This window comes from Cinclus cinclus, chromosome 17, assembly GCF_963662255.1.
Source record: "Cinclus cinclus chromosome 17, bCinCin1.1, whole genome shotgun sequence".
NCBI classification, from domain to species: Eukaryota; Metazoa; Chordata; class Aves; order Passeriformes; family Cinclidae; genus Cinclus; species Cinclus cinclus.
Window position 1 is genome coordinate 7978133 of NC_085062.1, and position 12760 is coordinate 7990892.

Sequence of the window (12760 nt, forward strand, 5' to 3'; positions counted from 1 at the left end):
AAACCCAAAATGTGCTGGTAAGGGCCAGTATAATGTATGGCCAATACTACCTAGTAAGAATGCAAAACCAAAAGGCAGCATTGCTTTATCTTACAAAGTATAATTTTTTTGCCATCTCAGCTTGGCACAGGGATTTTATTCAGCTAAGGTGACAACACATAAATATTTTGTTTCTTTTAAAAACCCAAACCAACTTTTTTTTGAATAAAAATAGGTAGTTTAATTAGGTTTCTGTTGGCTACATTGAAATCACATTTAACATTAAATTAATTTGTATTAAAATATGTACAAAGAATGATGTAATTACACATAACCTCTATGTATTCGTTAAAATACACGAAAACATTGAAGCCACAGTGAATTCAAGCAAACACTTCAAGTAGAAGAGCATTCCACATGTACACATATACACAGCCACCAATGCTCAGCAGGGTAATGAGCCATTTCATATGACCAAAGAAAAAGGAAATCTGCTATGGAACAGGATAAGCTACTCTGTCAGTATTTATAGAGCTACAGTTTACACAGAATTATCTTAGTATTTCAGCCTCTTTCCAGGAAAATTATTCCCAGAGTCAAGCTACAAGTGACAATAAAGTATCACAATGCATGACTAGAAAGGCTTTATGGACACTGGCATTCCCTGGATTCTTCATTTGGTATTTGGCAGTTACTCAGTATTTGGATTTTAAATACTCTAAAATCTTAAAACTCCTCTCACAAAACAAGCCTTTCAATCGAACTACAAGACTTCAATCTGGTAAAACTAAAAAGCATTTTCAACATTCTAGAACTCCAAGGAGAGTTTCAAATTGTTTAAAAAAATAAAAAGCATTCAAGACAATTTGAGATGCACAATTGAACAGAAATATAAATATGGAACTTCAAAACCTATTTTTTGTTATCAGTCAACAACTGAACATCACAAGAGTAGGTCTACCAATAAAAGCAGGTTTGATAAATAGAAATCCAATATACAAATACCAGGTGACAGCTTTTGCCATTTATCAGGGTTGGATGTTTTGAAAAAGAAGTGTTCAATATCTCTTTGCTGAGATCAAAATCCTTTTGACCTCCCAAAAGGCATAAAAACACCAGTCCAAGCCTGTGGACCCAAGATACACCAAAACTGCAGCACCATGAACTTTGGAACATCCAAAATAATTTCAGAGGGGTCTCATCCTCAGCTTCCAGCACAAGGAGCCAAAAGGCACCACTGCATAACAAGAGCAGAAGACAAAACAATCAGCAGTCAAAGTGTAAAGAATGAAACAAATGGATGCAGAAATCCTGTAAGCCATGCATGCCTCTGCTGTCTAACGAGCAGCTTTGAACTAGTGTGCAGCTATTTCACAACAGAAAAATAAGGTCTTGTATCTCCATCTCTGTTCCAGGCAAAACTACACACCAACCTAGGCTACAACCCTAAAATTGGGAAAGAAAAATGCAAATTCTCCATTAACATCAAAGCCAGTGGCACTGCTGTGGCCAAAATTCCATCCTGAGCTCAAACAAGCCATCAGAATTAAATGTCAGTAACAGAGGATGAGCTAGAATTATCTAACACTGCCATTTCTCTCACAAGACCAACAGATGCTCCTTTTTCATCCTAAATTAAAACACCACAAAAAGTTAGGAACAATGACAGAGAAGCTAATGGATGATGAAACTTAAATAAATGTCTTAAGGAGGAAAACATTTTGCTTGCCTCTTCCTTCAAAGGAAAACTATTGTGTTTGTAAGAAACTCTTAGCTTCAATTTATATTTTCACTAAAAGTTGCCAGATTTGTAAAAAAATATTCTTACAGATAATGGCAGGCTACTTGATTTGTATTAATTTTAAAATTAATCCTTACAGTGTCTTACCTTTAGGACAAGAGAGAAATGAGTGCATCCAGAAATTTACTCCGATCTTCTGTTTTCAATTCAATTACTAAAATATGAAGTATTTTATTACAGGATGCAAATAACTGAAAGATATACCAGATGTCACATTTGAAGAACAATAAGCCTGAGTATACCAATTTATATTCTTACTCAACTTTAAGGAGGAGAAGCTATTTGAACAAAATGCAAAGGACACGGTTTATTTTGTGCCTAAATCTTAGCAAGCTAATTTCTAGGTGTTCACTACACAATAGAGCAGGCACTTCTTAAATCTAAGAATATTTCTTTGTACGTTCAACATATATAGATAAATAGATATTAAAATAGCCTGTCTGTTTTTAAAGCACGTGCATGATAGGCTGTCAATAGTGTCTCATCAGTAACACGCTGGGTTTGGCTGCTAAATCTAAAGCCCCCCATCCCCACCATCATGGACTGTAAAGTGAAGTGCACATGTGCAAACCGTCAGTGCATGCACAATGCAGACAGTCTCTAAAAGCTAAGCCGGCTGGTTTGTGGCTCCTGCCCCGGTTTGCGGCTCCTGCCCCGGTTCGAGCCCCGGCCGAGCCCTCCCGGGCTGCGCTCGCAGCACAGCCCCGCGCCAGCACCGCCCCCTGCGGGCCCCGCTACTCACTCGACATCTCGAAGTGGTTGTGCAGTGTCCGGGAGTTGGTGCTCTCCGCAGCCTTCTCGAAGGCCCTTCCAAAAAAGCTGATGGAGGAGCAGAATTACGAATGAGAGTCACAGGAAAGGATGTTTACTTTTTCCTGGCTGAGAGGTGGAAATGGCTTCCAGATGTTTTTACAGGTGGCGTGTGTTCAACACACACCTCACTTATTCATGTGCAAAAATCTTACCATTGGAGGCTTTTAGAAATGAAGCCATGGGCCATATAGTGAACTATTTCCCTCTTTTAAGAGGGAAGGAAAAGAAAAAATCCTGGCAAGGAAGGTCTTGAAGGTCTGTATCCTTTCTCAAAGTATCTCATGCACACTGCATGGAAATGTATTTTTGAGAAGGATACAATTCAAGTCAACATAATCACGGTTAAATTGTTACAGGAAAGATATATTGGCTTCAGAGACAGGTTAGAACTTGTAAACACTTTGCTTACTTCTTTTTGTCCGAGCTTTCTGTCTCTGGAGGAATCCCCACCATGATCACAGTTCCCTGTTGAACATCCATGGGTGCAGCCATGACCAGGGGCAGCAGCTTACAACGTTTGTTTTTTGTCTGGAAATCAGAAAGCTTCTTTGTTACATAAGGATCAGGAAGCAATTTAATATCAGTTCTTCATGTGAGATAGCACCACAAATAGCCACCTAAGGACACATATTCTGCAGTTCAGCAGAAGGTGGTTTCTTTCCAGGATTTCTTAGTCCACTTGTTCTTTACAGTGAAAGTCACTTCAAGGACTAATAGAAATTTCAGAGATGTACCCCCTCAAAACTTACAAAATTACACAAAAGTTTAGATTACAATTATTTTAGTAACAGAAAGTCAGTGCTATCAAGTCTCCAAATAGGTATCTTCCCTAGAGCAGCATTCACAAATATGCTAAAATCATCCAATCAATTAGCAGAAAAACATTATTAATAGCTTCCTATAATGCTTTTAATAATAAACTGCAAGTATCTGACAGAACAATAAATACTACACCAGCCAGAAGTTTGTGTGTCAAATGCTTTTGATTTACTTACAGAGCAAACAAATGATTTCAGTAAGTATTTACTAAGCAGACATAGAGACACTGGTTTGGAAAACAGCTTCACATCTGGTGTGCCCTAGGAAAAGAAGAATTATTCCAATTAGAACCCAAGATGATTCTTACACTTATTTTTATTATCTACTGACAAGTCTAGAAGCTTGGTGTGGCACAAAGTACACTAACAAGAACCATTACAATACAAGAGGCTGAGCTCACTCAGCTTTGCAGTGAAGCCCTCTCCCCTTAGTGAGGGCTGATTCTGCCTTTGGGAAGTTCAGAGCAATGTCAATACTGACCTCTCAGAGGACAGCACAGTACAGAGAAACAGGTTCATTCTTACAGAGTAATTCTTGCTGTTCCAAGCATGTAGGGAAACTGCTATTCAAGGATGATACAGTCAAAAAGGAGAGTCAAATGAGAACCCAAACACAATTCTGACCTCCATGAGGGAGCAGTAGAGAAATGGCCCCTGAGAAATGACAAGGTTGGTGCAAATACAGCTGGCCACTGTCTGCTGAATGGCACGTAACTGCTTTTTGGCTAGATCCAGTCCTTGGTGCAGCTTGTCCAGGTTACCCCTGCAGCAAAAAGAATAAAAATAGATTTTCTTAGTAAAATCAAGTTTTTCACATAAAAATGATATCTAAACAGTATTCACAGAGATAGTTTAATATTTTTCTTCAATAGCTTATGAAGCAACTATTCCTATTTTAGATCCATAATCCAAATACATTTCCCTAAATAAAATTGTAGAATACTGAAGAGGTGTATTTTCAGTACCTGGAGAGACTGTCCAAAGCCTTAATGAAATTAGTTGCTTCAGGCCCCTCTTTCTCTATATTCTCCATGAGAGAAGTTGTTGCATAAACTATGTCACTTGCTGAGAACTTGTTCTTAAAGCCAAAGTGAATGCTGAAAGTCTGAACTCGTAAATCTTTCATTCTGAGAAATGAAATAAAGCCAGTAAAATTTATTAAAATTATCAACATTGACCAGCTGACTTCCCAGTATGCAAATCTTAAGAATATGAAGAAAAACCTTATCCTAACATTTGCAACAAATCTAGTGTTACTTTGTCAACCTAAGGATCATATTTTTAAAAACAACATACTAGATCTTCTTCATACAAAAATATTTGAACTTAACTGAAAAGTATTTTCAGTTAAAACCTTTGTATTTAAAACAATTTACCCAAATTTGTTTGCAGATTCTTCAATCATCTCCCGAAGATTTTCTTTCAAAGACATGTCCATGGAATTAAATTTCTGTTTCACTTGCTTCAAGGGCAAACTATGAACAGAAGGAAAAAAACTCATTGACAAGTGTGCCAGGAGAAACAAGTATTTTGCCTTTTTCTCATAGGACTTTTAAAATAATTAGACAGTTTAACAAGGTTCAATCTGACTAAATATGTATGCATTCATTTTTTTTCAGTCATTGAAAAGTGCAAGGAAGCAGAGGTTACTTTACTGAGCTGCCATTCCATAAAGGCACACAGCAAGTGTTCCTTGTAAACCAATACACAAGTTGTGTAACTCAGACACTGCCACCTATTCAGAGCCCCACAACCATATTTAAAAACTGACAGCTTGAGTACTTGCAAGCTATATTCTGAGTATTTTCCTGGAAGTCATTGAAAAAATGATCCAGATTTTTATAACTCACCCCATGTCAGCCAAAAACTCCTGGAGCCTCTTCTGCCCTTGTACAGACCAAAGTTTGAGGCTGGCAGAGGTGTAGGAGGTGTTACAGAGACTTTCATAGAGAGACCAATGCTGGTACAGTGCCAGGCGCAGGCTGAGCAGGAGTTATGGCAAATAATTGCAAAAACAAATATTCTCTGACCCTAGAAACTCCATAAGTAGGAAAGGATTCAGCTGCCCTTACATATTGCACGTCTGTGCTGCATAAAACGCAGTGAGAAGGTCAGGGGATGTAACACAAGAGTAGCAATGCTGACTTGTAACCAGTTCTGAAAGGTTAAGCTGATCTGAGGCCCCACAAGCTGCTGAGAGAGGGATTCATGCACAACAAACATTCAGCTTCCCCTTTATTTTATTTCTATTCTCAGCAGAGATGGTGCTGGGATTTTTTTCCCCCTAGATAAAAACTGCAGAGGGATTCACCAGATGTGCAAGTGATTTTCCCCAGACCTTCTCAAAGGATACTCGTATTCAAAGGCAATTCTCATGCAGTCAATGGACAGAGAATTCTCTTCATCCTCGTTGCGGTGGTTGTGGCGCGACACGTGGCGCTGCAGGATTCCAATGTCAGTCACATACTTCATTCTGAAACAAAAAACAGTGTGTCACTTCATTTCCTGCCTGGGAATTTCTGGTTTTGATTACGAGGAAATAAAAATGCTTCCTAAAAATCAGCAGCATAAGAACTATAGATACATTTTTAAACCCTTCCAACTCGTTAAATAATGTTTTTTTCAATACTCATCATTTTACCCAGGAAATTAAAACAAACAAACAAACACAAAAACCCCAAACAAAACTAAAGCAAGCAATAGACTGACCAATGAAATCGGTTACTTATTACATTTATCTCTTTTAAAATGTCCACATATTAGTGAAAATATAACACTAGAATTAAAATCAACATATGTAATGCTAGAATTCTGATATTTAGTAGGAAATAACAAAAAAAAAAAGGAGAAAATATCTGAAACTTGTTAACTAAAACTGCGACGGAACCTAGGGGATACAGAACATAGAGAAGTCTCTTCCTTTAATAAAACTGTACCAAGCTCATGCTTAAGTAAACTACCATTAAACACTATTTCCTCCCAGATCAGAAATGACTGATTTATAATTTTGTGACAAAGTTAGCTTAAAAATTCTAAATAATAAAAAAATACTTTTAAAATATATATATTCCTATTTTGGAATGCAACAGATCACATTCAGACAGTATATTTAATATCACTGTTAATTACTTATATCTGTTATAATACCATTATATTTCCTAATATCTACTAATTGCTGCTAGTTACTCCCAAAATAAAAATTTTAAAAGACAGAAAAGTAAATAAGAATTAATAATAATACAAAAGATAAATAAAAAAAATTCTTACTGAGTGATTTTATCTTGGACCCATTGATCTGTTAGGCCAACAATAGCCCACCTAAATTTTTTTTGGAAAAAAAGAAATAGAAAAAAAGTTTAACCAACAAATATTCCAAGAGAGTATATTATATTTAACCCTCTGAGCATGTATGAGAACAAATCAGAAACACTGTTTATCAGCAGTACAGAGAAGTTAGTAACAGTGTTATCTACTATTATTCCCTCTTTTGCAGACATACACATACAGTACCATTCTCCCATTTCCCATGCAAAATCTCTTGTTGCTGTTAATTAATTAACACAGATGCATCCTCTGGTTGAAGACAAGCATCTGCTCTCAAAATAAACTGGCATCTCATAATGAAACCAAATAATTTTGGGAAATCTTTCCTTTGTCTTTGTGACAGGTTTAAGCTTCTAATCTCTACAAAAAATGATGATGGAAACCTACCACAACATGTCATTCAAGTCCTTGGACATTATCCATGCCAGATCAAACATCACCATTGCAGACTACAAGAGGGAGGAGTAAAAATACAAATTAACACAAGACAGAGTTCACTAAACAAATAGAACAGTTCAATCTGCCAAGTACCAGCACGTGTTACTAAAGCCCTAGAAATCACCCTGGAGTCTGACAATCTGCCAGCTTCTACCTAAGACATTAAATAGAAAGAAAAACATTCTAGAGAGCTCTGTAAATCTGCATTATATATAAAGAAAACACTTAATAAAATATAAATAATTAGAGAGGCCAAATGACAGAACAGTTTGATGTCCTAAGTGATATGTTTAGGATATCCTGACACTTTGAAGGACAAACAACCTCCCTACATGACCAAGTCTTTTTGTGACAGTATTTTGTAAACAGATTGATACTCTTGCAAGATCTAAAAAAAAGCCATAAAACATGAAACTAAGTTAAACAGCTTGTATAAATATGATGTCGTTTACATATATAACAGTAAGATATAAAATATATTATTATATTGAATAGTATTATTAGATCATTATATAATTGTAATAGATAATCATAACATTGGATATTGTCCAATTACCTTTATAGAGTCACCTTGAAGTTTTGTGGCAAACAGTTTATACTTACTGAGGTTCCATGGTATTCATATTGTTCATAATCAAAAAGAATTTCTCGTCTACAATGAAGAAAAATACCCACATTTGACTAAGTGGTGAAGTGGTCATTGGAGACAATTAAAAATAAAAGCCAGAAATTGTGATTAATATTTAAATTTTATTTTAGCAATTAAATATATTAAACTTGGGCTAGAAATTGTTAATCTGCAAAGCAATTAGATTTTAGTAACACATGGAAACCACAATGAAATGTACTCATAAAGCAAAAAGAAAACATTTTTTGCATCACTATTCCTCAAATCCCATTTTATCTGATTTGTTTCTACTCATTGCTATTGACTATAGTGAGATTGTAAAAGTAGCAAAGAGAAGGACAAATTTCACCCCAAGACAGACAAGACAAGAACATCACAGCTACTTGAAGGGAGCCAATGCACCTATTGGTACTAAAATTTTAAATTACTATTTGCAATGTCATCAATTTTAACATTTTATTTTTACGCACTAAATATCTCTCAACTTTCTAAACAAAATTTTAACTAAAGCACCTTGCAAATCACAGCTTGGTGTTCTGTATTTGTATTCTTAACACAATTTTAATCAAAGAATGAAAGAAAAAGATGGAAGCAACATGAGAAAAACCCATTTACACACCTGCGTGCTTCCCATTCCCGCCTCTGTCTCCTTTTCATTGTCCTCTCTATTACCTCCTGTAAATTAATTTCCAGGATGTTAAAAAGCTAGAAAAAAATTTCTAATAGATTAGCATCTAGATACCTCAATTATTAAACCTTAGTTTAAAAAAATAATTAAAATTTGAATTTAAGAATATTTCTTTTTCTTAAAAAAAATTGCTATTAACATCTAATGAGAAATGTATTATCAAAAATATTTCCAGTGAATACATTTAAGGACTTTGTGAAATATTTAACAGATCTGAGAAAAGCTTGTGTATTTTTAATTTTGCTTTGAATTAGGTAGCTTCTTTGGCTAAGATAGTACCCTTTTATATTACTAGGAAAAAAATGTACAATGCTAATGGGAAGATAACAAAGATAAGATGAAATATATATCAAATCTAAGGATGTCTTTTATATTTAGCTGTCCCTGGTCTCAAGCCTTAGCTTGCTTCTATAATATAAATAGAAAATATGCTACAAGTACAAGTAACATGGCAAATTTAATTTTATGCATACACTTAATATACTTTTGTCAGTTTACTACTACAAGCACAGACAAAATGCATTGCTATACTGTTTGTGAGCTTGTACCTTCTCAAACACTTTTTTTGTAAAAGGAGTTTAATATCTAAATGAGTTCTATTGCTAGACTGTCAAGCCCAAAGCAGTATTAGGAAATAGATCTCTCCAGTTTACTTACTATACAAAGAATCATGCTTAAGGTCAAAACAGTTTTTTTATTTGGCGAAAATATTTCTGTGTAGTTCAGATAAATAAATATTTTGTTTATGTGAAACTATCTGTTGTAGTAGATTACTTTTAAATCTCACACTTGGATTTGTGAACTAAAGGAACAATTTTTTAAACTCAAATATTATGAGGTAAAATGTATATATAATAGCAGTGTTGTTTTTCTTTCTTTCACAACACAGCAGTGAAACAAACCTCTTCAAAACGTCTGCGCTTCTCTGATGGTTCTGAGCCACCACTTTCATCCTCTGAGCCCTCTTCTTCATCCTCCTCATCTCTGAAGATATCATCATAAGCAGGAACATCAAGATCATCACCTTGCTTGACTAAGAGCTTAATCTAGCAAGAAGAAAACTGTATTTTAGAGTAAGTATCTTATTTAGTGAGCAAACTGCACACTTACTTTAAAAAAAATCATTTAGCCTGTGTTATTTCCTGTCATAACAAAACACTGGTTTTTAATACAAATGCTATATTGATTTCTACAAGACAAAAGTAAAAATCCATATTCCTTTGTAGGGCATTACTGAAAGAAGTATCATATTAATGCTTGTTAAAATAAAATAATTTGTGCTTAACACTTTAAATTCTAAGTGCTACTGGGTGCTGAGAGATAATACATGTTACATTCTGGAGGATATTTATGCTCTGATTTATGGCAACAAGATTAACAGGTGCTTACTACTGACAACTACCACACTAACACTAGAGATTTTATATTGGAAAAAGGATTTTTTTCTGGTCATGTACATTGCTACTACAAAGATTTATTTATTAACGCTGCTTTCTGACCTACAAACTAATATTCTAACCAGTTTTGCAAACACAGAAAAGCACTGCTCAGCACCACATGGTGGGGAGGTGCTTATTATGGAAGAAAAGCATTTACCTGTGTGTCATTGTAAACATTCACTACATTGATCGGTCTGTGACTGTCACATACAAAAAAAAAAGTGTCTTCTTCAGGCTGCAAGATTTCCAGGAGGTCAACATTGGCACCACAATTAATAAGAACAAAGTATTTGAACTGCAAACAAAAGCAGAAAAAAAAGAAGCTTGATACTTAAATTTGCCAGGGAACACAGAAAACTGGAAACATGTTTACAAAACCTCCAAACCCCCATTCCTCACTGCCAAAACTTGTGTTTACTTTCTGATATTTGATGTCTCTGAGGCAGATTTTTTTTTTAAGGCAAAACACACATTTCAGGGATGTTGCACATCCAATTCCAGCACCTTTAGATCCCAAAATATGTGCAAACTTCATTTGACTCTATCAACATTATACCACGTTTGTTGGAGGTGATGTTAGAAACTTGACAAGTTTATTACTGGTATGTTAAAATGTAACCACAGCTTTGAAGTAACCGCCAATAATAATGAGCTAAAGTGATATTTTAAATTGGGGAAGGGAAGAAGTTTATCTTTAAAAAAATATGAGCTACAGCTAAAATTTTTCCGTTATTTTTTCACCTGATCTTTATGCTCCAGAAAGGCAGTTTCAAGTTCTTGCCACCCAGTCACCGGCACGAGTGTGTATTGCACGTGGTCACATTGAAACAAAGCCTGCAAGGAAGCAACAGCTGCTAGCAAAGGGGAGGGGAAAGAGCCTCTCCTGCAATGCTACACCAGGCTATGGTTCTATTCCATTTCATTCCAGTTCAAAATAAAGACACCCCAAATGACAAATCTACATCAACTCTGAGACTAGGACTCCCCAGTTTTCAGTGCCATAACTCATGGAAACAAATGTTACAAAAGCAGGTTAGACCTTCCCCCTTTCCCCAGTTCACACCCACTTAGAGGATCCCAGGGTATACATATTTTCTGGTACTGTCAGCCTGCAGTGATAATGAACCAAGACTTACTTGGAGTATTTTACAAGCACATAATGCATCAACATCTGAAGCAACAAGAAGAAGAACTCGCTGTAAAATTAACAAAATAATAGCATTAATATAGGCATCAAAAAAAGTGTGCTGGTACATGAAATGCATAGAATACTGACACCAGAAATTCAGATAGAAATCATCATAAGCATAAAACAGGATTTCTTCTGAATGGACACTGCAACCAAAATTAACCAGATTGGATATCTGCCAATATGAGAAATAAGCAACTCCACACATCTAAACTACATCAGTTCCTTTAGGGACATGTAATTACTTAGACTTATGTACTCCTCTGAACCTCACATACTTTTGAAGTTTCACACCTAATCAAGACCTATAACTATTTTCATTGTGTTTAGAACAGCCTCCATTTTCAGCACACATCTGCAACAGCTTTGACTAAAGAAAATCTGCAGTAAAAGCAAGAAAGAGCAAGGCAACTCAGGAAAGAGATTCTTTCACTTAAATCAAGGTTGGTTGGTATTTTTGGGGGGGGGGAGTGGAGGGACGGGCTGCTTGGTTTATTTGTTTTGTGAGTGTTTTTGGTCTTGAGAAAAGAAGGTTTTGAGATTTTGCTCACAGCTGGAGAAATTAAGATAAAAACTTTCATTTGCACAATCCATAATATCATTCCATTGATAGAAATGCCAAGACTGTCCAACAAAAGCTTCACCACCTCACAGCACACATTCACAGTGAACGAAGTCAAGCAAATCCTAGGTTAAAAATAAAAGTAGCAAACAGATGTGCTACAAGTAAGACTGCAAGAAAAACATTAATGATGACAGAAACAGCATTTAGCGTCCGGGCAAATAACACCAAAACGGTTAGAAAGATATTTTTAAAAATATTTTAGAAAGGTCGTGCTTCAGCATGAGATCCAGAACACATGAAAACACTTTCGCGGAAGGTGAACCTTAAGTGAAATCCCTGGCGAAACCTCACAGCGCTGACGCTTTGTGCCGGGTTCCCGTGGGTAGGGAAGGGGGGAAAAACCCGGGAAAGGGATTTTTACGATTAGGGAAAGGGATTTTTACGATCCGGGTGACTGCCGAACCCTCCGCCCTCAGCGCGGCCGCCTTCCCGGTGCTGCCCGCCTCCGACCCCAGCCCCGCAGCCCTCGGAGCGCGGCCAGCACCGCCCCAGAGCACCGGAGCGCCTCAGCCGCCGCCGGCAGAGCCGGGGGCGCCCCGCACCGGCCTTGCGCCGTGAGGCGGAGGGAACCGCGGCAGCCCAGAGTGGGGAGAGCCGTGAGGGGAGAGCGCCCCAGGAGAGGCCGCCGGCCACAGCCCTCTGCCCGCACCTGGGTGACGATCAGGTCGTAGAACTCCCGGCGGCAGTCGGACACGAACATGGCGGGAACGGGCGCGCGGCGGGAACGGGCGGCAGCCGCAGCCGCAGTCCGCGCTCGCTCAAACTGGGCGCCAAACCCGCGCCGTGCCCCATTGGTCCGCGCCTCACGGAGCGCTGGCCAATAGGAATGCGTCTAGTCCACCTCTGCAGCGTGACCTGCCCAATCCCTTCCGGGGCTTAGCCAATGGGACGGGGAGAAGGGGGTGACGATCCGCACTGCTGGCCAATCCCGAGAGGGCCTCGGCCGGAAACACCCTGCCGGGTCTTGTTGCCGCCTCTGCCATCTTTGCTACGGGCAGATTGCTTGCTTTCCCATTTA

General features: G+C 37.6%; 1 protein-coding gene across 1 annotated transcript; it reads right to left on the reverse strand.

Moving 5' to 3' along the window:
- Window positions 1-227: 227 nt before the first annotated feature.
- Window positions 228-12518, reverse strand: CDC45 (cell division cycle 45). The gene is made up of 19 exons (XM_062504187.1): window positions 12392-12518; window positions 11065-11124; window positions 10670-10762; window positions 10086-10223; window positions 9392-9535; window positions 8421-8476; window positions 7777-7825; window positions 7123-7184; window positions 6679-6729; window positions 5765-5884; window positions 5262-5393; window positions 4788-4886; window positions 4377-4538; window positions 4036-4174; window positions 3589-3672; window positions 3003-3121; window positions 2523-2599; window positions 1868-1934; window positions 228-1216 (listed from the first exon to the last, which is right to left on the reverse strand). Exons 1-18 carry the CDS (start codon window positions 12440-12442, stop codon window positions 1870-1872), a joined length of 1701 nt encoding a protein of 566 aa, XP_062360171.1. The 5' UTR covers window positions 12443-12518; the 3' UTR covers window positions 228-1216; window positions 1868-1869.
- Between the last annotated feature and the right edge of the window lie 242 nt (window positions 12519-12760).